Below are 26,761 nucleotides of genomic sequence, written 5' to 3'. Positions count from 1 at the left end.
AAGAGAAAATATTTCTTTCCATATATAAGTACTACCAAACATGGTAGCACATCTGTTGACGTTATTTTTTAAGCACGAAAATTCGGCAGGTAGAATTCTATGAAAGTCTAGAATATCTAAATCATGGAATCTGGATTTGCATAAGTCAGAAGTTTGTAAATCGATAAGTTCTATTTGAACATCTTCTGGAGCTTCTTCAACTACAACAGAAAATGGATCCCCGAACATTTAAATTTAACCTTATGCAACTTAAAGTCTGCAAATCACTTTTCAAAAGAAATAAGCAGTTTCTTTATGTGATCTGAATAATCCAGTTGTTTATCAGGAAAATTTTCTTTGAGTTTCTTCAGGTAAGGAAAATTGGTAAAACTTTGACAGCCAAGCTGCTTTGAGAATAGTTGGAGTTTTAGTTTGAAAGCAGATACTGCATTGCCCAGGTGATTGATGAATTGTTTTTTTTTTTTTTTCCCATCAATTTTTTGTTTAGGTCATTCAGATGGGCTGTCACAGCAACTAAAAATGCTAAGTTTTACTTGAAAGATGGTTCCTTTAAAATCCTAGTTTGCTTGCCATTTTCTTCAAGGAATGGTATTATTTCATCAATCAAATCAGCAAACCTTTTCAAAGCCTCTCTATGTCTCAACCATCATACTTCAGAGTAATATATGAGATCACTATGTGGTGCATCTGAGTGTTATAGGATTTCCTTAAATTGCCTGTGGTTTAAAACATGTGAGCGAATAAAATTGATTGTATTGCTCACTACTTTCATTAGGCGGTCAAATCCTAATTCTTTTGCACATAGCTGTTCTTGGTGTATGATACCTAAGGAAATCTTTTCCTCTATCATCCAAATGGTTTCTCAGTATACTCACTATGCCATTCTGAATTCTAGTCCAGGCTGGAGCTCCAGTAGTAATACTAACAAGTTTGTTAATATCAAAATTATGTGCAGAACACAAATTTAAAACTGAGGATGAAATATCAGTTCCACTTGTTTGCCCCTTCATTGAACTCATTCCAACAAGTTCTTCAGTTACTTCAAAATTTTCAGAAATTCCTCTGACAAACAAAAAAAGCTAAGCTGTTGAAGTAATATCTGCTGACTCATCAGCTGCTAAAGAAAATTACTTAAATTTGGCACTCTGTAATTGTTCAATAACATCATCAGATAAATTTTCAATTCTTCTTTGAATTATCATTCTGCCGAGACTCGCATTTTAAAATTTCTGCATAGCTTCAGAGCATACTTTCTCAGAAGCCAATAATATACATTCCTTTGCAAAATCGCCATCAGTAAATGGGTAGCCACTTTTAGCAATTAAGGCTGCAATTCCAAACTAACTTCAACACAGTTATCTAACTATGAAGATGCCTTTGTAAATACATTCCTTTGAGCAATGAAAGAACAGCCAAGAGATTCGATTTTACGATTTCGATCCTTTTCCTCAAGCTGTGAAAATGTTGAATGTTTCGTGTCATAATGTCACTTAATGGTATATTCCTTGCAAGCACTAATTATAAAATTACATATCAAGCATGTAATTCTCTTATTTTGCTCCACAAAAAAGTATTTTGAAATCCAGGCCTCTGAAAATTTCCTGTTATCGTCTGCTAAATTTCTTTTCATTTTGCATCCATTCGTAATGGCAACTATCAAAACCACGTTGAAAAAAAATTGCAAAAATTCTACGTTTGTTCCACTTTCAAAATATTATTTAAACAAAAAAGGGAAATATTCAAAACAGGAAACTTCTTAACGGTCTCGAAAAGAAAAATAAACACACATGTGATAAAACAGTGTATAGTCACGAAGGCAAAAGTGCAATGACGCCAAGCAAATGAATGCACCGCTTTGGATCCGAACAAATATTTTTCTCTTCCACTTTACTAGCGCATGTGTGCAAACACACACATGCTACATCATACCACAGACTCTTTCTCAATCTTCTACAGGTGTTGGTCCTACAGGCTAGGAGCAATTTTCGTGTTCAGGCAGCGGATACGTGCTTTGGTTGATGCCAGGCTCAGTGCCAAATCTCACTTTGAGGGGACAAATTAGAATGAGTAATGAAGGGGGATGGTTAATTTTTTTGCTCGCAACCTCTTCTAGAGACAACCAATATGTTAAATCTCAACAAAAGTTTAAAAAGGTCTCAGCGGACAACAAGTTGACTGCTCGCGGGCTACAAGTTGTGCATCCCTGCTTTACGTTGACAGAATCAAGTTTGTACCTTTTTTGCTGTTTGTTTCCAATTGCAATCATTTAGATAAACCCGTGCTTCATCAAGGATCTTGTGCTTAATAGTTTTCATACAGGGTTCTGCAAATTATCCTGTATTGAGTCACATGCCTTGGCAAAAGCTGGTGAATATTATGTTTTTTAGCTTTTTTAAGTTGTAAGTCTTGGCTTATTATTTTACTTTACAGGTGTGTTTAAAGACTGTAATTGATTTCTGTGATTTTCAATGGGTTTTCTCTTGTGACCAACAATTTACTGTAGAAACAGAAACAGTGTATACCTTGTTTGGAGTCTTCTTTCCATGTAAAAGTACTAATTGAGATTTTTCATTTTATGATTAATATTGTTCCTTATTTTGCACTTGGAAATTTTAACACCACACATTTCACAATGTTTTTTTAATTATGAAGTAGGAATATTTACAATCCTCTTTGGAAAATGCAAAAATGTATCCTTCAAGCTACAGCTTGTTTACATGCGACATTTTGAAAGTAGAATAAATTTCAAAATAGCAAACAGTATTTCTCATTTCCAATAATATGCAGTTGCAACATCTTTTATTCCAAAACATTTATTTTTTATTTTTGTTTTCCTTGTATGAAGTAAAAGATGTACTGTAATCACAAAAATTGGGGGTATCGTATTTCAGTAGAAATGTTCATTTTGATGGTTCACAAATCCATTTGGAGGATTTTTTTGAGATGTCTGCACATATTGACAGAATAAAGGACTTCTTTTTTTTTTTTTTTTTTTCCAAAAATGGATTCGGAAGGGATTTTTTGTGTTACATATATGTATCTTGCATAAATCAAAATAACTCCAATTAGCTGTAGAACATTGAAATTTTGTAAATGGAACTATTATAACATTTAGTTGGGCACCTCCCTTTCTTGTTGCACTTGGCAGAACCCAAAACACACACACATGGATATATATATATATATATATATTGTATCACAAAATGTTTTATTCAAAAACAAAATTATCCCAAGTATTTTCTCGCAATATACTCTGAAAATTAATCAGTGTAGACAAAAAGTAAGAAATGTAGAACCAATTTCACAAAGACCCAAAAGAAGTGAAATTCAATATCATTAAATTTCAAAATACCCTATAAATACCAAATATGTTATTATGTAGAATAAGAATTAAAGAAATGTGAAATTCTAAAACCTCAAAAATTAAAAAAAACAGGAAAAAATATAAAAGAAGAGGAATTTAATCAAATCTGATATAATGTTATTAAGAAGAGGACACATCAGACTCAGTTATATCCCCCTTCGACTTGAAAACCATTACGTTTCTGTATTCCAAAATTATCTGATGAACCATTTCAAAGTATTAAATTATAGCAATTAACCTAAAAATTTTAAAGTCCTCTCTGACACAGTGTAAGTGAAAAATTTGAGTCCAATTAGGCAATTAAAATATAAACACTTTTAAAGGAAAATAGAATTGAAATAATACATAACTTACTCATTGTTTGCAGAGTCAATCCGTTAGAGACATAGACCAATTCATATAAAAAAATCCCAATGTTAAAACAGTTAAGTACAGTTTTTCACAAAAAGCAAGATTAAAATTAAAAAATTGAAATTAAAATGTAGAAATAGAAATACAAAGCTTTCAAGAATTAGAGAACATTTTTAACCAGTTATAAATTATAAAACAAAGACCAGCAACGAAAGCATTAGAATAAAAAAAGGATGCCCAGGTTACTAGTTTGACATCATTGGTGATGGCAAAGAAGTGTGTGTGAAATTTGTTCTAAATTTACTACTTTTTGTCTCTGTTTATGATATTGTAAAAACATTGATAGTATAGATATGTAGGTCCATAATGAAGAGCAATCTTGCAGCTGAGACAAATTAAATCTTCATTTCTATTTCAGTAAACATGTTGTGACGGCAAAAAACTTGGCACACTACTTCTGCTTGCTTAAAAATATTTACATTTTTTGATGAAGCTTTGGTGTAAGAAGCGAGCAGCATTGAAGCTAGGCTGTAGTGGAGAAAGCAAGTGCTTTGTGTTCAAGATGAAATCTTAATTCAGATTGTATTAGTTTTGGTTTTCAATGCATTTTGATTGGATAATTAATATTACTGTAAAATTATGATTAGCTGTTTGAGATTTAGTTCCATTTACATCATCAGTGCTATGTATTGGTCATCTTGAAATGAGGCAGTGCAGAGATTACTATTTTTAGAATAGAGAGGGAAAATTAAATTTAGCATTAAGAGGCAATTGCTAATTTAAATTATAATCTTTTGTGTATTCATTTATCTTATGTCTAAAAATTAAAAAAATATTCACTTAATTTTCCCCTTCTCCTATTATTGTACATAGTTCTTTATTTCACCTTTGCTACTCTTGAGAAATCAAGACTTATTCATGCTAGTTGCCTGCACGGTTTTAACAAAATAATTGAGTCGGACATGTTGCTTCTATCAGATATCAGTTTAATAACATCAGATATTCTAATATTAATATTACAGTCAAAAGTCTTTAATCCGGGCTCGTCGGGACTTCGGCGATTCCGGATTATTGGTTTTTCCGGATTATAGATCATCAATTTAAATCTGGTAAGATGGCATGCAGAAATTATAAAATTAAAAATAGGAAACCGTAATTTATGAAATGAAAAGCAAATATGATTTAAAGGGTATCAAAATTTACAAAAAAAAAGCTTAATATTTATTTGTTTACTTTATTAAACATTTCTTTCAACACGAGCATGCGTAAAGCATACATTGCATAGTTGAAATTAGAAAATTGCAACCAGAAAGCTATTTGATGTGTATTCATGATATTTATAATGATGTGGAATTGGATTTAAATCATCAAAGACAGAGTACATCGAGATGAAATACTGCATTTAGTAAGGAATTATAAGCTAAATAAAATAAAAACATCTACCCTGAAGATGAGGATAGTGCTGACAGATCAACTTCCAGTTCATTGCGTGCCACGACGGCTTTCCCCACTCGCAGAGCAGTGTGAAATTGATAAACAGATTTCAGAATGGTTAGAGAAACAAAGGATATGCCTTTATCCATTTTTTGCGGCAATTCCACTTTTTGTTTGATGGACATCGGAACATGCTTTCGCTTTGTAGATCCTTTGGCAGCTCCAGAATCGGAAATTCTTTTTTGACATAATCAGAAGTTCAAGCTTACTTTTATAAAATTGCTCTAGCAGTCTGCAAAAAATAATAAGCCGGATCCAATTAGAAGATTAAAAAACAAAGCAATCTGCAACATTAATTGAAATAGATAATTAGATAATTTTAGCTTAGCTTATACCGTCCATTATACATTAAACGCGCATGCGCAAAGGCATTATGCGTTTACACATGCACAGAAAGTTTGTACTTTTATGGTCCGGATTATAGATCATTCCAGATTATGGACGTCCGAATTAAAAACTTTTGACTGTATAGAATGTAGGTTTCTTTTAAAGAAATATTGTGGTAGTTAGCATTAATTTAACCATGATAACTTTTCATTTGTTAAGTACTTATTGTAATCGTGTTCTTCAAAAGTTAAATTGCTCACATAATTTTGCTCTCTTGATTTTCAGATAATAAAATAAGTTAGACAAAGGGAAAGGTATGCAAAGAAATATGGTGATACAGTTCATAATATAATTTCTTTAATTTGTAAGTACTGTATATTCTGGCGTATAATGCACACCTATAATTTCAAACCATATTTTTTCATTTTTATTCGCCGTATAACGTGCACTCTTTTCTTTAAGAAGAAACCTGAAAGATACATGCGTGATGCTCATATCTTTTGAAGTCATTCATTCGAAAATTTTTACCAGACTTTCGAACAATTTAGATGATAGGTTTTAAGGGGAACAATACTTGTGGAGAGGAAATGCTTGAAGAAGTGTAAATAATTTTGCAAAGAAGGAGGGCTGCATTCAATGAAGATGTGCACAAGAATGTTATTCTACAGTTTGTACATTAGAGGGACATAATTTGGGGTAAGAATGCACTTCCGACCTGAATGAATTCGTGGAATTAGAAGTCAAATCTTTTCTCTGAATGAATGAAAACACAATAACTAATATGCTTTACATAAAGGAAATTGTCTGATAATGAAAAATTACCTTAGAATGAAAATTTTTAATTTCATAAAGTGTGTCATTTCCTTTAAATAAGCAACATTTAGGTACATGTAGAAATCTAATTTATGTATCCTCTTCTTTTCCTTATTTTTAAACATATAATTTTTATATCCAGCATATAACACACACCCGTAAATTTCGACCTTATTTTTTAAATGCTGATTATTTCATTTTTCTTCTTTTTTATGCTTTTGCTTCCATTGAAGAATTTGATGATGGAAACATAATACAGTCAAAAGTCGTTAATCTGGACTCGTCAGGACTTCGGCGATTCCGGATTATCGATTTTTCCGGATTATAGATCATCAGTTTAAATCTCGTAAGATGGCATGCAGAAATTCTAAAATTAAAAATATGAAACCATAATTTATGAAATAAAGAACAATTATGATCTAAAGGGTATCAAAATTTACAAAAAGAAAAAGCTTAATATTTATTTGTTTACTTTATTAAACATTTCTTTCAATGTAAGTTGTTTAAGTTGCTTCATTTTATGTGATAATACTTTCTCTTTAATTCTTTAAACAGACATAATTTCTTGTTCAGTTACAAAGTTCCGTTGTTCAAGTCCCGTTAATTGCTGTGCCGAGAATACTGACTAACTTGTCAATCGAAATTCTTTCGTTTTCACTAACCTCTCTGTCACGTTCTTCATGTCTTTATCCATTTTTTGCAGCAATTCCACTTTATGTGTAATGGACATCGAAACATACTTTCGTTTTGTACTATCCTTTGGGAGCTCCAGAATCGGAAATTCTATTTGACATAATCGAAAGTTCAAGTTTACTTTTATAGTATTGCTCTTACAGTCTGCAAAAAAATAATAAGCCGGATCCAATTCGAAAATTAAGGAACAACGCAATCATCAACATTAACTCAAATAGATAATTAGATAATTTTAGCTTACACCGTCCGTTATACATAAAACACGCACGCGAAAACGTATTCTGTGCTTGCGCACACGCATATGTGCAGTCGTAAAAGGTCTTGCGTGCAAGCGTAAACGCCTATGCGCATGTGTCAACGCGGCGCATGTGCAGAAAGTTTTTAGCTTTGAGGTCCGAATTAACGACTTTTGACTAGTCATTCTGCTGCACTTGTCGTAAGTATTATTTCTGTAATAAAATTTCTCTTTTCTACCTATACAACAAAAACCTGATGAACCTTTCTCAGAGAACCTCAAGAATGGATGAGATACAGTATACATTGGATAGAATAAAACTTAATAAATGCTGAAGAATTTTCATATGAATTATTAGCACCTGTCCAGCTATGTAAAACAATCACATTTGAAGTCTTCAGACTGCAGTGTAACACTTGATAGGATTTTCCTTTAAAGAAACTGGAAAAGGGTGTGAAAAAAAAGTTTCTTTTAAAAGTTTTGTTAATAGTCAATTTTAGCATTAGAAACAATCTCTTATTAATAAAAAAAAAACCCCTCTAAAACTATTCATAAAAATTACGATACTTAGGTATTATCCTCTTGACCATAAAAGTTGGATACCATCGAACCATGAAATTTACTAGAAATCCCAGCTAAGTTGCGCCAGTTGTTCCTGTGGAATCTTGAAGAAAGTGATGTCTCTGTATTTAATAATAACAATATACCACTCAAGTATTACTATTTTGTTAGGATTTTACAGGAAGCTCTACATAGAACTGTTTGAGTACAAACTTCTTGCAAGTAGTTGGTCCAATCTATTACTGTTTTGTCAACAATATTCAGTAGTTCTTTTCCCCATTCAATCCGTGATAATTCTCTTGATCATCTGTAAATGAACAAGACAGCAGCTACAGATGTAATTCTTCAACCAACAAACCATTTTCCTTTTGGAATGGATATTCTATTGTCACAATTTTCCATGTTGCATTGGATTGTTTATCAATTTTTAAATAATATATGTGTGTCCATTAGTATATACTTTTTTTATGCTAGGATACTATAACACTGAAAATGCATCACTGCTTGCCTCAAGCAGTAGATGGCAGATCTCAAATTTTAATAATTTTTTTCAAAATGCAAGAAAAATATACAGCAGTAACAGTATTCTCTGTATTTTTGATCATAAAAGCAAAGTGTGGCATATCAATAATCAAACAGGGTTATATAAAACAAAATTGCAGATATTATTGACATGATGCTTATCCATAACTGGCACTAAACACACTGCTTGATGACTGCTTCATAGTCATTGGAATAATATGTAAATACCAAAATTAGTATTTAGAAAAACCAGAATTAAATGCATTTTTATTTCAGTAAGTCAGTCATACATTATTAACAAAAATAGGTACTTTTCCATTATACACCTGTCATGCATTTTCTGGTACTGTTGTAATAATGTGTGTATTTAATTGTTTATTCACATACGTACATAGACCCTAAATGGTGCTATCATTGCATCTGGGCATGTGTTTGTTTTTCCTTTCCTAGGGGCGAAAATGTGTGGCAGGTGCATAGCAAAAAAGTACCCAGAAGTGTTAAGAACTGTATTTACTGCTTTTAAATATTTTAATTTGTTAATTAATGACAGATTAAATTTGAAAGATAAACATTTTGTGCTCTGCCGAATGGCAGTACATTGGTGATTAATTTGCACAAAATAGGAATTAAATCTAACACAAATTGAAAATTCATATGAGGTGCATATGTTCAGGTACAGGGACAATACATTTTCAAAATGTGGTGGCTGTAGCTGCCATTATCTTTTTGTTGTGTGACAAACTTGTATAAACTTCTTTGTGTTTTATAAAAAATTGATAGATGATATTGTGGCAGTATTTTTCTTTAGAAAAAGTTTATTTGTGGATTTAATTTAACAGAATTACTGAGAAAAAGAGGTAAAGGTTCCTGTTCAATAAATGAAAGAAATGCAAATAAGTTTTAGGCATTAAATATGCAAGAAGTGTTTGTAAAACATAGCATGTGAATCTTAGTATTCCAAAATGGAGCAGTTTTCAAGCAGCAGTATTTAAAGTACATATTTATTTTAAATTTAGAGCTACCTTAGTCATTATAATAGTCAACAGTCGTTGACTAATAAGCCAGTGTTGATGGTTAAAGTTTCAAATTGCCCACAAAGTAGGCTGTAATGGGTTCAGTAGCAGCACAAAGGGTTTCTTGATCAGTTGCAGCAACATGACGTATTATGCTTCCTCTTAATTCAGGCATAGTCCGCATGATTCTTCCATAGACACAATCTTTCAGGAATCCCCACAATAATTTGTTTTTTTTCAGTGGTGTAGCTAGAGGAGAACATCTCTGGGTGCAGCATCAAGGGGGTGCCAAATTGATGGTATAAAATTTTACAATTGTTTTCCTTTATGGGTAAACAGGAAGGGGTGCAAAATCTTCAGTTGTCCCCAGGTGCCGAAAACCCTAATTACAGAACTCTTGTGTTTCTTTCTGGTGCAGGATCAATGTATTCCTTGCAGTGTAACTCTGGGTATTTTTTTGAGGATAAGATGGTAATTATGATTGATAGGCTCAACCAGCTCTGATGTATGTTAAATTAATTAGTACCTGTTCATAAAAACTATTGTGAAATACACTAAAAATAATAATGCTGTTATATTTTTAAAAATTTTGAAAAGACAATAAAGTACACACTATTTTAAATTTTGTTTAATAATAAAATGTATTCAAAAATAATGCTTTCATGTACTAAAATTCATTTAACTATAATGTATCATTTGATTGTAAAATTACCTGAAAAATTTGATTGTCTCTTGGGTTTTTACTAAAATTTTAAATTCTGTGAACTGAGTGAAAATAAAAAAAAAAGTTACTTAATATTATGTGTACCATTTCTTTGCCAAGCTAGGGAGTTCTCTATGTTCTTTCGATAAATGAATAGTATATTTCTTTTTAATGGTGGATATAAAAGAAATTTTTTCTGACTAGTGTTAGGAATTCTTCATATTTTTATGGATGTGATGTTGAAGTAATTATTTTCTATTTTTTTTTTTTTTTTTAGGTATGAGTGTGGGACATGCATATGGAGGTCTGGCCAAAAAATTAGTTCCTCCTCATCTTATTCCAGACTTAGAAATCCTGGAACAGAATTTCAATTTTGATAAAACATTCCTGGAAATTATTTTTAAATGTTTTGACCAACAGAGTGACCCATTTACTTATGCTTTAGATTTGATGTTTTATTCTAAAGATTTCCCAAGAGGAAAATCTTGGTCATTATCTCGAGCAGTTTTAGAATCATTAAAAAAATGGTGTGAGCAGAATGATGTCTCAGTGTTTCTCACTAGAGAACAAAAAGCTGATGCATTAGATCGAGTTTTACAACAAACTAATGGTACTTTAGTAGGATTAGTATGTGAAATTTTTAGGTTGAAAGAAGACTGTGAATATTTTAAACTAGTAATTAAAGATCTGTTGTCAAAAAAATTGTACAGAGAGGCATGTATTTTATCTCAGTTTACTTTGAAATTATATTTTTACTAACATTATGAGATTCATTAATTACTATCTGTTTTAAAATATATACTGTGCCAATAAATTTTTACATTTTATTCCTTTATTCTGTTTCTCCAAATATATGTAGAATACTTCAGATTTATTTTTTCAGAAACATGGTTCGTAAAGTATCCAATAATGCATCATTTTCATTTCATTCGTAGCTGATATGTATTAGGGTTGATTTTTCTTTTCTGAAGTATTTATTTCTTAAAAGCTGCATTTTAGATTTGCTCTTTCTGTGCTTACCGTTATGTACTATTTTATTTGAAGCTTTGTTGGTAGTGAATGTATGCATTTATAGTAGCAATTATAGTAGTGGTATATCTTTTGAACTATAAGGAAATTTCCATTTCATATAATAATTGTGAGGTTCCTGAAATCTGTTCGTTGAAGTGAATGCTATATATGTACTTTATATGATATGATTTTATGTTTTGCACTTTTTTAACATGTGTACCATGTTTAATTTTTTTGAATGTGAAACACCTCTAAAAAGTCTAATTCACCAATGGAGGATGTTTTTTGATAATTTTAGCTGCAGAAAAATTGAGTTTCGGACCAACAATGCTGGGCAACAGAGGACTTCTGTGTCTCCTTTTTTCTAACATATGCCTCATGTTCCTTAATGGAAAATTTTAAGGCTTTCTTAATTTGACCAATGTAAATTAAACCACATAGGCAAGGAATCGTGTAAATATCCAAGCAATTCTATTCGGAATGGGATCTTTGAGTATGGAACTCAAAATCTTATTGATAGGAGAATCAACGATCTGAAAGTTAAATTTCTGTAAAATACATGCAATTTTATAGCTAAATGATGGAAAGAAAGGAATTACAACAGAATTCTTATAACCTACTAAAGCAAGAGTATGCGTTTTGGTGTGATGAGATGAGAATTTTTTTACTGCTTGATTTATAATGTTGGGTAAAAAGGCACTGCCAATAGCTACTGCTTTTAAATAATTTAGTTCTTGATCAAGAGCCAGTTTGGTGGAGCAAACATGAAGTGCATGGAAAACGTAAGAATAAAATGAAGCTGACTTTTGTTTAGTTGTATGACTTGTTTCGAAGTGTAGTGGAAGGCAAACCGATGAAGCTTTATGGTAAACCTTAGTACTGAAGTCTGGATGTGTTACGTGTGGCCAAAATGTCGAGGAACAGAACAGAATTGCATGTCTCAAGTTCGAAAGTGAATTGAATAGCAGGATCAATGGAATTCATTGTTGAAAGAACTTTATTTAAATTATATTTATTACTGTCAAACAGGGTAAATGTATCGTCTACGTAGCGGAACCATACCGGGAAGTTTCAAGTTTCTAATAATTTTGATTCATAATAATGCATGTAGATATCAACCAGGATGGGACTGAGGGGGCTTTCCATGGCTAATCCCTCAGTTTGCTTGTAATACTTATTTTGAAAAACAGAATGTGTTGCTTTCGAATAGAGTTGAGTGAGGGAAATTAGTTCAGCAGTTTCGATGCAAGAGAAAAGAAAATCACAAAGTTCAGTTTCTAGACATCTTAATGCACCCTGGAACTTTGGTGAATAATGATTTTACGTCAAAAGAAACCATGAGTAAATTTCTAGGAGAAATGCTTTTAACTTTTTTTACAAACTCTATTGAATTTTGTATTGTGTAAATGATATTATCTAATAGAGTTGAAAATCTAGGAACTAAATATTTAGCTAACCAGTATGAGGCAGTGCCTAAATTTGATACAATAGGGTGGAAAGGAATATCACATTTATGAATTTTGGAAAGAGCATATAATCTGGCACAATTCGCAACAGATGGGATAAGTGACTTTTAAATTGTTCGAAAGGATTCGTGAAGATTTGATCGCAGTTTCTATTTTTGAGAGGTCTGAAGGTGAAGGGTCTTTAGAGATCGGATTATATGGTCCTTCGTTTAAGAGTTTAATGACATGATCGATGTTCATGTCCATGACGACTATCTGGCCACCTTTGTTTACCTTTGAAATGATAATGTCCAGGTTAGAATGAATTTCATACACTGTAGCTCTTTCTCTTGCACTTAGATTTGGTTTCAAAGACTTATTGTTGAATTTCACATCATGAGCAATAAGATGCCTAATCACTTCTTTCTGTGTATTTGAAACTTTACTGAATCTGAAAGCTTTTTCGATAGGAGCCAAAATCTTTGGAATCGAGGGTTTTGAGGTTTATGAGAGGTTATAATTATATTTCAGAATTCTCTCTTGCTCTTCTGATAAACAAACACTGGAAATATTAGCTATTGGCTTAATATTTACAATGGGTAGATTTTTTTGAACTACAGTGAAACCTTGAGATACGAGGAAAGTATGAGTGAAAAATCTGTCTCTAAATACAAGCATTGACTTGAGAAACAAGCAATGAGCCACGCTGTTGGTATGCGTGGCACCATTTCCCAATCCAGCTTGACTCGGGGTATCTCCTCAGCAAATCACTCGGTTTTCTTTGATCTATGTATTTGTGCACTTGTGAGTCAATTGTTTATTATATTTAATGTGAAAATAATTATTTCACGTTGCATTACGGCCTTTCGACATCGATGATTTGCACTATTCTGAAGAAGCGGGAAGAAATTAAGAAACTCGATGTAGCCAAAAGAGTTACCGTTACTTCCAAGCACCGTTCAAAACTCCTAGAAGATGTTGAGAAATTGCTGTGGTTTAACGAGAAGCAGTTAAAAAGTCGGTATCAGAAGCTATTACAAAGGGTAAACTACAGTTATATTATTAACCAGTGTTATTTATTAGAAAATATAATTTTTTATGTTGATATTTTTGGGGGTATGGAACAGATTAACTGGATTTCATTACTTTTAGTGGAGAAGTTTGATTCTAAATACAAGAAATTCACTATACGAGCTTAGTGCTAGAACGAATTAAACTCGTATCTCGTGGTTCCACTGTACTTAAATAGAAAGACTGTAAAAGAATTTTTTTGAATTTAAATGCAAGTTCTAGATCAAAACTTTTGTTCAATGGCAATGAATTAGCGAGTTCCAGGTGAAGCTTATATAGCTCATGTTTAACTTTGAATTAACTGTTGACGTGTATCCCTTGTGATGAACCAAAGCAAGGCAAATTTGCAGATTAAGAGAATTCTTGAAACACGATTGGAAGATTTTTGATTAGATTTGATTTGAATGAAATTGGGGATCAATTTTTTATGTTTACACTTTAGAAAAAGTCAAGGTGATTCAGAAATTTCTATGTTTGGTTGTCCAATGAAGCTGGGACTTGCTAACTCAGTTTTGCCATGTAATTTAATTAGTAGCATGGCCACTGAAGAGGCCTATTAATAATGAATTCAGGGTTAATACAGAAGATGAAAGTACTAATCTCAAATCAATAGTTGATTTAGAATCGCAGGATAATAATAATACATGTGAAAAAGAATCATGCATAATGGTGAAAGTAGATACTGAAATTCAAATTGGAAAAAAAAAAAAAAAAAACAGATATATGCTCTGGCACAACGAGTGTGATTATCAACAAAGTTCGAAATATGAAAGTGTTTCGGGAGACAGCTAAGGAACGATTTGAGCAGTAGGCAAAGAAGATGAAGACTGCGTCTACTAAAAGCTTTCTGAAACCTGATCTCGGAGAAAATAAAATAAAAGTACCTGATAATGATCGATCGAAATTGGATCCAAAATCAGTAATAGCCATTATTACAGATATTAAAGATGACGAGTTTTATGTTCTTGCCACTAAGTTTGATAAATTAAAATCGCTGTACACAAGAAACCAGTTTACCTTTCGCAAAGAAAATTTTTTAAACATTGAAGTTGTTGGTACAGAAAAAAAAGTGTTACAAGTAGTAAAAAGACTTTTTTTATTTGGAAGACAAGGACTCAGAAAATGCAACTGTTCAAAGAAGTGCACTGTGAAGGTGTGTTTGTGCAAATCAGCTGATCTACTTTGTAATTCAAAATGCCATAAAAGTCAACCTTTTTGTAACAGGTAGTAAGAAGTATTAAGGAAAAATGTTCTACATTTTCCTTTTTTTTTTTTTTTTATTATTGAAATCCCTTCAGTAGTTATCGAGAGAATTGTGTATTAGTTCAGCTTTTTAACATGGGATCTTATTTGTGAAATGCCATAAATATTGCATTTTATTTTTTTATTTCTTGTAACTCTTTGAAAAATAATTGTAAGACAGTTTCCTCAACATAATCTTAAATCATACCTTATTTTGATCACATATACAACTTATATTATCAATTAAAAATTAAATTCTCTTTTAACCTTTTGAGGATACACTGTATACAATGTACCTGCGAATGGAAAATCCTATCTTAAGTAATCCCTCGTTTCGGGTGTTTTAGCAGAAGCCATTGGTAACTCCTAAGATTTACTGCAAAAGCTTGGTAAAAGCCGGAAATTGAATCATATTAAAGCATACTTCGGATTTTATCAAGCCACTTTGGTAAAAGCTAGGTTTCACTAGGCTTTTACAGTAACAGGCATATGTTAGAAAAATGGAAACATAGAAGTCACCTGTCACCCAGCATTGTTTGTCTGAAAGTTACAATTTCAATTTTTCTGTAGCCAAAATTGTTCAGAAAACATCTCCCGTTGGTGAATTAGATTTTCTAGAGACTTTTCACATTCAAAAAATCTTTCTGTTCTAGATAACGACCCTAATTCCAATCCATCTTTGCCTTCAGACTTTAAGGAAATTGTTTTAGTTCTTGTTTCATCAATAAATGGCACCAGTAGCTTAACTCCTGTCCAGCCATTCTTATCTTATCTGATCACTATAACTTACCTCATTAATTTGTGCTTTGGCAGCTGAGGATGATGGTTCGGTAAAACCATCGAAACCAGTTCTGTGAAAATTTGTAAATATAACACTGATTTTTGCTGTTTGACTTCTAAATTAATACTTGTTCAGCTTGTTATTTTAGCTTAATTAAAAAATATGTTTAAAAATTATAATTTTTACTTAAATGCTCTTTCATTTCAATTCTACTGATTTCTTTCTTTTAAATTATCATTTAGTTATTATTATTATTTTTTTTTCCTTTTCTTTTATGCAAAAATATAATGTTTATTTTTTACCAGTTCTTAGTTCTCCTTTTGTAAAAGCTAATTTTTTTGTTTATATTTCTGTTATTACAGTTTAATAGAAATTAATTTATAAAATTTTCTACAGGCTTATTATACTATTACTGCCCTTAATTTAGAAAGGGAACTTGCTCTTGAAGAAGTAAGTTTTGCTTTTCTTTTCTTTTTAGTGATTAAAATTTTGTTAATGTTCAAATATATATATATACTTTGTAAAAACCTTGATATATTATTTTCTATAAAAATTTTGAAAAAATATTTTATTTACCTGATTTATGAATCTTTGCATATATAAAAAATTTTTGGTTTCTCCTTTAGTTTTGTTACCCTGTTTTCTTCCTTGATAAAGATACATGGTTGAAAAACTATCTGATGAATCATCCAGATTTGCAGTTGGAATTTGCAAAAACATTAGATGCTGTTTGCCAAAGTAGTGCAGAAATTCAAGAATTCATTAGGTATTTTTCTAGTTTATAATAAAAACTGAAATACTTAGTTACTGAACAGTAATAAAGAAGAGCTTCACATATCTGCCAATTGAAAGCACAATTTATTTGAATACTAAAGAGAATTGAGGATCACTGGGTTGCCTTTTTTTAAACCAAATTCATAAGTATTGTAATACAATCAGAAGTCGTTAATCCGGACTCGTCGGGACTTCGGCGATTCCGGATTATCGATTTTTCCGGTTTATAGATCATCAGTTTAAATATGGTAAAATGGCATGAAGAAATTATAAAATTAAAAATATGAAACAGTAATTTACGAAATAAAGAACAATTATGATCTAAAGTGTATCAAAATTAAAAAAAAAAAAAAAAAAAAAAAAAGCTTAATATTTATTTGTTTACTTTATTAAACATTTCTTTCAATGTAAGTTGTTTAAGTTGCTTCGTTTTTTATGTGATAATGCATTCTCTTTAATTCTATAAACATACATAATTTCTTGTTCAGTTACAAAGTTCCGCTGTTCAAGTCCTATAATTGCTGTGCCGAGAATACTGACTAATTTGTCAATCGAAATTTTTTCGTTTTCAATAACCTCTGTTACTTTCTTCTATCGGAAGCGAATTATAATAACGAGGCATTTGATTTAAATCATATCAAAGACGGAGTATATCAGAATGAAATACTACATTTATTAAGCAATTATAAGCCAAATAAAATAAAAACATCTGCCCTGAAGATAAATATAGTGCTGACAGATCAAGTTCGAATTCATTGTGGGCGGTGTTAAAGATAAACAAAGTTTAGATAAACAAACGTTAAAGTTTAGATAAACAAAGGATATGCCTTTATTCATTTTTTTGCAGCAATTCCACTTTTTGTTTAATGGACTCTGTACCATACTTTCGCTTTGTAGATCCGTTGCATATTAGTAAATATAAATCGGAAATTCTATTTGACATAATTGAAAGTTCAAGCTTACTTTTATAAAATTGCTCTAACAGTCTGCAAAAAATAATAAGCCGGATCCAATTTGAAGATTAAGGAACAACGCAATCTGCAACATTAACTGAAATAGATAATTAGATGTTAGCTTATACCGTCCGTTATACATTAAACGCGCATTCGTAAACGTATTTTGCGCACGCGCACACGCAAATTCGCAGCCGTAAAGGTCTTACGTGCATGCGTCAACGCGACGCATGCGCAGAAAGTTTGTAGCTTTGAGGTCCGGATTATAGATCATTCCGGATGGGTGTCTGAATTAATGACTTTTGAATGTACAACTCTGTAGTTTTATTTTTACATTTAATACAGGGTGTTTCAAAACAAATCACTCGGTTTTAAATTCATATATCATATCATGAAAAATGTTGAAGATAGAAACTTGAGATTAATTTTATATCATGTGGCTAATGATAAATTTTTTACAAACTAAATTAAAGGTGCTTAGTATGTCCACCTTTGGACGCATACTATATGTCTATACAAATTCATCCCAAACTTTTGTGAGCATATCTGTATCTAGTGCTCCCATGGCTGTCAATATGCATATCTTCAGTTCAGCATACGTAGTTGGAAGTAGAGGCACTTAAACAGAGTAATAAATTCCCCACAAGAAGAAATCACTTAGTGAGAGGTCTGGCAATCTTGGCTGCCAAAGATATTTAATTAAATCATCAGGTCATGCATGACCAATCCATCACTGGATGCATTTGCTCAAAATGTCTCTAACATCCAAGTCCCAGTGGGGTGATGACCTGTCCTACTGGAAAACAAAATTATCTGAATTGGTTTCTAACTCAGAAAAAAGTCAGTTTTCAAGCATATCGAGGTACATGATTCCTGTAACAGTGTACTGTATACAAAAACAATAACAACAAAACAACAAAACAAAAAAGACCATATATCTTTTTCGAAGAAATAGCTCAAAGAACATTAACTTTTGGTGAGTCTCTCTCTGATGATGTATAATTTCATATGGCTGTTCCGTACCCCGCATTCTAAAATCGTGGCAATTGACCTTCCCACTTAGATGAAAAGTAGCCTCATCACTAAATGTGAAGTGTGTTAAAAAATTGTCATCTTGTGACACATTCTGAAGGATGAATTCACAAAACTGCACTCGTTGTTATTTATTACCTGTATGAAGAGCTTACTGCAGTTAAATTCTGAATGGTTTGAAAAACAAACGTCGCTGCAAAACATGCCAGATATATGTTGCAGGAATATCAAGTTCCCTACCGGAATGGTGAGTGGCTTTCTGTGGATAACATGCAAAATTCCATAGGATGCTCTCCATACTTTTGTCTGACATGTGGGGCAACTTGGTGATTTACTTTAAACAGACAATCCTTGTTTTAAAATTATTTGTACCATCGCCTAATGATCTGAGCAGTAGCGCAACCTGTCACAAACTGCATGAAACTCAAGATTTCCCTCTTTCTAACTGTACATTAATCAATCAAAATGGATTAAAAGTTGAATATTTATGATTTTTTAAAATTATATGATCCTTTTTGAAACACCTTGTATAGTTAAAAGAGTATTTTTGTAAAATGAAATGTGAAACATTTTTATTCAAAATTAAGCAGTGAAATAATTTTTTATTTGTTTGCACATGCAATCCATTTTATTTGAGCTGAAATAAAACAATGAAATTAATTTTAATTTATAAAGGCCCCAAAGCCAACATTTTAACTTGTCTTTTTCTATAGCTCTAAAATTGAAAAAGGTAATAAAAAAAGCTTATCCTTTTTTTTTTTCTTTTTCAAGTTGCATACATACTACATGGTGGAAGACAAAAATTTTTTGCTGAGGGAATCAATATCACGTTACCATCTTCATATAGCAGAGGAATTTTTAATTTTTTTGGTTATGCAATAATTCATGCAATAAACTGAGAATAACAGGCCTACGTGCAATACGTATATGCCTTGCCAGTAATTAAGGTGGCCATACATCCCAAATTTCGCAGGAGAGTAGCGAATTTTCTGTCACTGTCCTGATTTTTTACAGCTTGTTTTTCAGTTCCAAATTCATAGCATTTGTCTCAAAATGTCCCGAAAAATGGTAGTGTGAGAGCATAAAAGTTTAAGTTCATATATTATTTAAGTAATGTAGAATGCAATCTGAGAATACAAGTGGTAAGAGACATGCACCATACTGGCTGCATAAACAAGGAATTCCTCTTCTAACATTTACCTTAGAAAAAATATAGTGGGGGAATTCTATTTCTCATTCTTGAATTTCTCTCCCTAACCACCCAACGTACATGAAATTTTTGCTCACAGTTGCAGTTCAGACTTTCATTTTCAGACAACACTGCAATTTTTAATTCATATATTAGTTTGATTGTTATTTGATTTTATAATATATACATATATTTTTTGATTATTAACATAACATAATGTTATGTATGTAATGTTAAGCTTTGCACAATGATTAGGAAAAATATTCATTTGTTTCAGTCTTAACTGATGCGTCCAGTCACAAGGAAATAAAACTCTTTCCAATACTTGTTAGATTTATAGATTAGAATTATGGAGTTAGAGTAAAACACATTACACATTATTACACGTCATCTAAAAATAATTCTTTTGCCATTTGCTGAAATTTCATTGTAGATATATCCACCTAAAATCATCTTTCTTTTGTCACGTTTAGATCTTAAAATTTTTACTCAGTCATCATTTTTTGATATTGCATAAGGGTTAAAATTTTGTTTTTAAATCTGCTGAAAAGACGACCTGTAATGACATTTCCCATTTGTCAATGACATATGTCTTTTTAATTACCAATGGTACATTACATACATGCTGAGGATATGTTTTACAGCAATTTATTTTAATTTATTAATTATTTTTACCATTGATTTTTTTCTTAGTAATATGATAAAAAAGTGTACATTTAATGAAGACCTACAGAAGGAATACCTGTTTATTGAAAAAACTATAAGCAATTCCGATGTGTGTTGCAATACATATTCTTCAAAATTTGTAATAAGCCATGGTGGATGCACAGATATCAAACCTCATATAAACAGTAACAGACATAAAATATCAAACTCTGCTGCACATCTAGCTCGTCATAAAAAATTTCTTCAAACACAAGGAAATGGGTGATAAGGAAGTAGAATTAGTTGCAGTAGAAGGTTTTTTTGCATACCACACTATTTGCCACAAACATAGCTTTAGGTCTAGCTTTAGGATTGTACGTCCAAGCTGCTCCAAGTGGAGTTTGAGCCTAAATTTACATGTGTGCAAACCGAGGCTGAAACAGTAATACTAAATGTTTTCATGTCTTACGCTTTAAGAGCTTTGCACAATGATTAGGAAAAATATTCATTTGTTTCAGTCTTAACTGATGCGTCCAGTCACAAGGAAATAAAACTCTTTCCAATACTTGTTAGATTTATAGATTAGAATTATGGAGTTAGAGTAAAAATTTTAGAATTTAAATCCTTACATTGTGAAATATCCAATATTGTCAACAACTATTTAACTACTTGTCTTGAAGAAAATAAGTTAAAGAAAGCATTTTTGGTCTTTGTGCCAATAATACAAAGTCTAAACTAATATGAATAATTCTAATATGAATTCCAGCTGATAAACATGGAGAAAATAATGTTTTTGTTAAACGAAATCATAAGGAGGGTTTAATTGGAGTCGGATATTCAGCAGATATTATCCATAATACTATAAGAATATCAGCTGATGTTTTACCATTTGATATAGAAATGTTTATTTCTAAGGTATACTAGAAATCCTGTAATGTTAGAGTAGAAACACTGAAAAACTTTATGCAACTTCATTGAAACTGATTTTTCCATGATACTAGGAAACCTAACAATATGGCTAGCCTCACCTCCTGCCTTTTAAAGGGTATTTCAAATGTTTTTGCCTCTGAAGCATCATCTCAAGAAAAGTGTCCCATGCTTATTTAAAATTTTTTTTGAAAATCCAGTGGCAGAAACTTGGCTATTTTTTTTAACACTTAGGCTTCAATCCTTCATAAAGTTTATTGCAACAATCGAAAATCAGACTGTGTGTGTATTTAATGTAATTGCTTCAACATATGCTCTGAAAGCTTCTACTATATTAAGCAAGGTAGAGGATAACTTTATTGCAATAAGTGTTAAAAAAACTCTACATAAACTTGGAGAATGAAGACGTGTCACAATACGAAGGTACTGAATTTCAAGAAGCTATTGTTTCATTTTATCAGACCGCTCTTATTTATTTGAAGAAATGAACAAAACAAAAAAAACAAAAAAAAATTATCAGGAGATCAAATTGAAACAGCTTTTTTTGTTAATTAATAAAATGATACCAAATCATAAATGATGGAAAACTGATATATATATGAGAAAATTTTTTATCTTAAACCAGTGTGGTCTAACCCGCGGCCCTCTTATTCATTTTGTTGGCACTTGCCCTTCTTACCGGGGTGTGTGTGTGTGTGTGTGTTAGTTCAGCATTTGGAAAAACAAAAGACCTTTCTTACTGCTTTAAATAATAAATATAAATAATCATATTACATATAATAAATAAATAATAAAAATTATAAAGCTCAGTGAGATAATGAAAACTGTTGTAAAGTTAATAAAGGGAGGTAAAGCCCAGAGACAGAGAGCATTTATTGCATTTGTGGACAATTCGAATGCTGAGTATGATGACATTTTATTGTACTATCAGGTGCGCTGGCTAAGTTCTGGAAATTGTCTGTAACAGTTTTTTGGGTTGAGGAATGAAATTCTTGCTTTCCTCAAAAAAGGAACTATTAGGCATGAACATCAAGAAAAATTGGAAGAAATCCAGTTTTTAAATAATCTTGCTTTTCTGGCAGATTTAAAATCCCATCTAAATGCTTTAAACTTGAAACTACAAGGCAGAAAACAAAATATATTCCAGCCTTATGGACATATTGAAGGCTTTCTCAAAATATTTGATGTAATGCAAATTGCACTGAAGGCAAATAATATGGCTCACTTCCCATTTTGTCAGCAACTGAAAGAAGAAAATGACACAAATTTTAGTATGTTTCATGAAATAATTACTGATATCAAGAAAGAGTTCCAGGACAGATTCCAGGATTTTGACTTCCTAAAAACAAAAATTTTGTTGTTAAACAACCCATAGCAATTGAAGTAAGTGAGGTATCTTGCGACTTTCAAATGGAAATTTGTGATCTTCAGGCAGATCCATTCTACCAGACTAAAAAGTGTGAAGTCACTGAACATTTCTGGAAACTTATTTCTAAAGAACTTTTTTCCAAGCTGCATAAATTCTCTTTGCAAATGTTATCACTGTTTGGCAGTACATATATGTGTGAAAGGACTTTTTCTGCTCTCAAACATATTAAATCAAAAACGAGAAATCGCATTGAAAGTGCTTCACTGGAATCGAGTCTGAGACTTTGCCTTACTGAAATTACAGTGGGCATGGATAAACTTGTATCAAAAAGCAGTGCCAATCATCATATTGATTTCTAGACTGTAAAATAAAGTGATATATTAAACTACTGATTTATATGTAATTAGTCTTCTTTCTTTAATTTTTTTGGCCGTCTCTCTCCTATACTAATGCTTGATTGTCCCTCAGGTAACTAAAGGTTAGACCACTTGTCTTAAACTACACTAAGAATAAACTAAGAGAATTTGAAACGAAATAAACTAAGAGAATTTGCATATTTTATCAAATTGCATGAAAACAACTGAACTGAAAGAAAAACACTTCTTCTAGGTAAAAATGCAAATCTTGTACGGCAAATACGTAAGCGTACACGTGTATATAGGCGGAGCCAGCAGAAAAACAGGCTTTATAAGTGCATGGAGGATTAGATGAATTGCATTCAGCAGCACACCTCGGCGAATTTCTTGGTGTTATCTTGCAGCAATCAGCTAAATTCACATCGGAACAGTAAAAATGAGTAACCACCAATATTTAGATAATGGAATGAGGTGGCAAATTGTGGGGGGGGGGGGCTAGAGGCAGGCCAATCACAAATCCAGGTATGCAGAGAGTTTAATCTAATGCCTAGCTTTGTGTGTAACCTGTGGAAACAGTTCCAGGATACTGGATCCATCAAGAGAAAGTCTGGGCAAGGCCATGGCCGGAGAAGATCGCTATTTGTCCATTTTAGCGAGGCATAACAGCAGCTTCTCAGCTCTCTCGAGACCTTTATGCAGCCACAGGAATGCATGTAACAAGGGCGACTGATTCCAAAAGACAGTGAGAGAGAGTTGTTTGCCAGAAGACCAGCTGTTTGCATCCTGCTCACATCTACAGACAGGAGAGTCTGATTAACAGGGTGCAGGCAGCATAGTGATTGGAGTACGGAGCAGTGGGTGACTGTTCTGTTCTCTGACGAGTCCTGTTTTAGCCTAAACACTGATTCTCACCATACTTTCATATGGAGAGACCCAGCGACCCACTACCTACCCTCTATTGTCTGTGAAATCAACAATTATGGCGGTGGCAGTGTAATGGCCTGGGCAGACATCATGTTGGATGGCCGCATGCCTCTCCACATCTTTGACAGAGGCTGTGTGACTGGTGTGAGGTATAGGGATGAGGTCTTGGAGCCCTATGTTCACCTTTTCTGGGATGCAGTGGACCCTGAGTTCATTTTACAGGACGATAACACGAGGCCACATGAGTTTTTTTGGTTGATGAATTTCTCGGGGGTGAGGATATTCTCCAGATGGATTGTCCAGCCAGGACTCCAGACCTCAACCCTATAGAGCATGTCTGGAACGCTCTGGGGAGGACAGTTGCAACTCACAACCCCCTTCCAAGAACCATCCAGGAATTGAAAACAGTGATGCTGAATGAGTGGGACAAATTGCCACAGGCATGATAAACTGCCTTATTTCCAGTATGATGTCATGCTGCAAGGCCTGTTTGGCTGTAAGAGGGGACCATACCCTATATTTGCAACCACTGTTTCAGACCTTCAGACTCCCATGTGTGTTACTCATGAATATATGTGTCTAGTATAACTGTTGAATGTTTATTTTGTTTGTATTAATCAACCTATGTTCACACCAAATTTTATTAAGTATTTGTCCAGTAGTTCTGGAGATCATAGATCAAATATGAAAATTCTCTTAATTTTTTTCACCAATGTATATATCATGGAAGAAAAAACATTGGAATGTTAAAAAACTAAGATGTGCCCATTTCAGAGTTGGATGGAAATAAATGTTTATTTTTAATAAGAACCAGCTTCCTTGTTCAAATATTTTAAAATTGGCAGATTTTTTCTTCTGTCTTCCTATACTAATGCTGCAACTGAGCGAGTATTTAGCATTATGAACAGTTTTGGTCTAATGATAAGACACAACTTAAAGTGGACAGTTTGAAGGGTATGTTAATAACCAAAATAAATTTTGATGAAAATTGCAGAGACTTTTAAGATCAAAAAAGAAAGAGATCTAAGAATTATTCATGCTTCAGAGAAATATAAGGCTACTTCATCAAAATAATTTAGAAAGGTTATAAATTTATAATTTTGTTTAAAAAGGAAAATTGTGTTTAGATTTAGCTTTATTTATTAAAAATATTATATATCACTAATAAAAAGTAAAAGAAAAATTGTTTATTTTGATTTGTATATATATATATATATATATATTGACCTAACAGCAAATATATATATATATGTAATGTATTCAAACTCAGAATCAATGACCAGGAAAATTGGAGGCGAAGGCAGATTAAATCCTGTTTTATTTTTAGCAACATGTTGTGGTTACACACAAGTCAGCACATTAAATGTGCCTGTTCCAAAAAGCTTACATTTTCAATAACTTTGTAGCAAAAAAAGAAGAGGCAGACAGACAGCAGTGTAGGTAGGCCAAAGCGTTTAAAGCAAGTGTGTAATGTTCAGGAAAATGTAATGTTCATGAAATCTTAAGTCAGACTGAGTTGGTTTTGGTTCTCAAAGCATTCTGATTGGATGGTTAATATTGCTGTAAAATTATTATTGGCTGTTAAGAGTTTTAGTTCCGTTTACATCATAATTACGTAAGAATCATATGACATAGATTGTTCTCGAAATGACGCAGTGCAGAGAGGGATTACCATTTTTAGAATAGAGAAGGGAAATTTACGTTGTTAACTTAATCATCTATACTTTTCTTACATAAGTCCTCAAGTTTTGTAAAGAATAAGTGAATTTTAAATGTCTTAATAATAGTGAAAAGTTTGAAATTTAATGTGTTTATGAATGATGTGTTACAAAATTTTTATATTTTAAAATGCCTTCCAACAAACATAAATAACAGGAAAGTTGGCATCTTAATTTGTGTTACAATAGAAATATTTTCATCAACAAAAAATGGAAAGACTTTTATTTGAACATTTACTTGGAAAAAATTTGAACTTTTACCGTGTGGAACTATCAAGAACTTACAAAATTTCATTGGACATTCTTACCTCAGAACTCTAAAATATGCAGTTGTTTTAAAAGAAAAGAGTGCTAAATTAATTATTGAATTGAAAATTTCATGACTTCCAGTGAAATGTCAAAGTATTGGTTAAACTTTTGTGACAATAATTTTTTGTTTAAAAGTTAAATAGGTTTGTTAATGTGTTTTGTATTTTTAAAATTGTATTTTTCACATTTTGCTGCTCTAATGCTTTTTCTTCCACCCTGCTTACCCAGCCTTCTTTTGAAGGGGGGATATATAAGATATAACAAAATATGATAGCTGTTTAAAAAAATAATTGGCGACCTCAATATTAACTATGTAAGATATAACAAAATATGATAGCTGTTTAAAAAAAAAATGCTAATTGGCGACCTCAAAATTAACGTTCTTAATTTGGTGATCTGCTCCTAAATTCATCTCATCTCACAAGTTCCAGATTTATCTATCTTATGTAATGTTTTAATGCAGATGCCTCTTGTCCAATCAAATTAATTGTAAACCAAAACTCTGAACTGAAACTTTTCCGACTCCCACTCCTCTGAAGTTCTATGCTACTCTGCCTTTTTTTCCCGCATAAGTTCTCCTGCTGGCAAGATGCTTTTTATGTATGCTTCTGCCACTTACTTGCTTAAAACGACGTCATTCTTCAAAATGCAACTTACTGTACTGAAGTATAATTAGGAAACATCTTGTCTGAAAAAGGTGTATTTGATATGCATAAAAAAATAAAGATTGTGATTTTTCAAGGTACGTTGTGCTAAATTGCATCATCATGCTTTCTACTCTGCCACACTGCAGTCTTCTCAGTCATCTACGCTCTATGTAAGCTGTTAGAAGTTCCACTGTTTTCATCTACACATTTTGACCTAACGGCAAATGTGTATTTATAATATATAAGTATCTGCATAAATATATAAATGAAATATATAATAAATATGTATATG

General features: G+C 32.0%; 1 protein-coding gene across 4 annotated transcripts in view; it reads left to right on the top strand.

Moving 5' to 3' along the window:
• LOC118197298 (exonuclease mut-7 homolog) overlaps positions 1-26,761 on the top strand; it is a 120,663-nt gene that overhangs the window by 16,942 nt on the left and 76,960 nt on the right. For 2 of the 4 annotated variants that reach the window (XM_035368790.2, XM_035368789.2), the window contains exons 2-4: positions 10,354-10,790; positions 16,023-16,076; positions 16,253-16,392. In XM_035368790.2, coding sequence (XP_035224681.1) covers positions 10,356-10,790; positions 16,023-16,076; positions 16,253-16,392 — 629 coding nt within the window. In that variant the 5' untranslated portion in view covers positions 10,354-10,355. Of the gene's footprint in view, positions 1-10,353; positions 10,791-16,022; positions 16,077-16,252; positions 16,393-26,574; positions 26,640-26,761 lie in introns of those variants that run through there. The other 2 variants (XM_035368792.2, XM_085824844.1) reach the window with 2 other exon arrangements.

Source organism: Stegodyphus dumicola, chromosome 10 (genome assembly GCF_044657685.1).
Source record: "Stegodyphus dumicola isolate Sdum_Otavi_A_Nest chromosome 10, ASM4465768v1".
NCBI classification, from domain to species: Eukaryota; Metazoa; Arthropoda; class Arachnida; order Araneae; family Eresidae; genus Stegodyphus; species Stegodyphus dumicola.
This window is presented reverse-complemented; position numbering and strand designations above follow the sequence as displayed.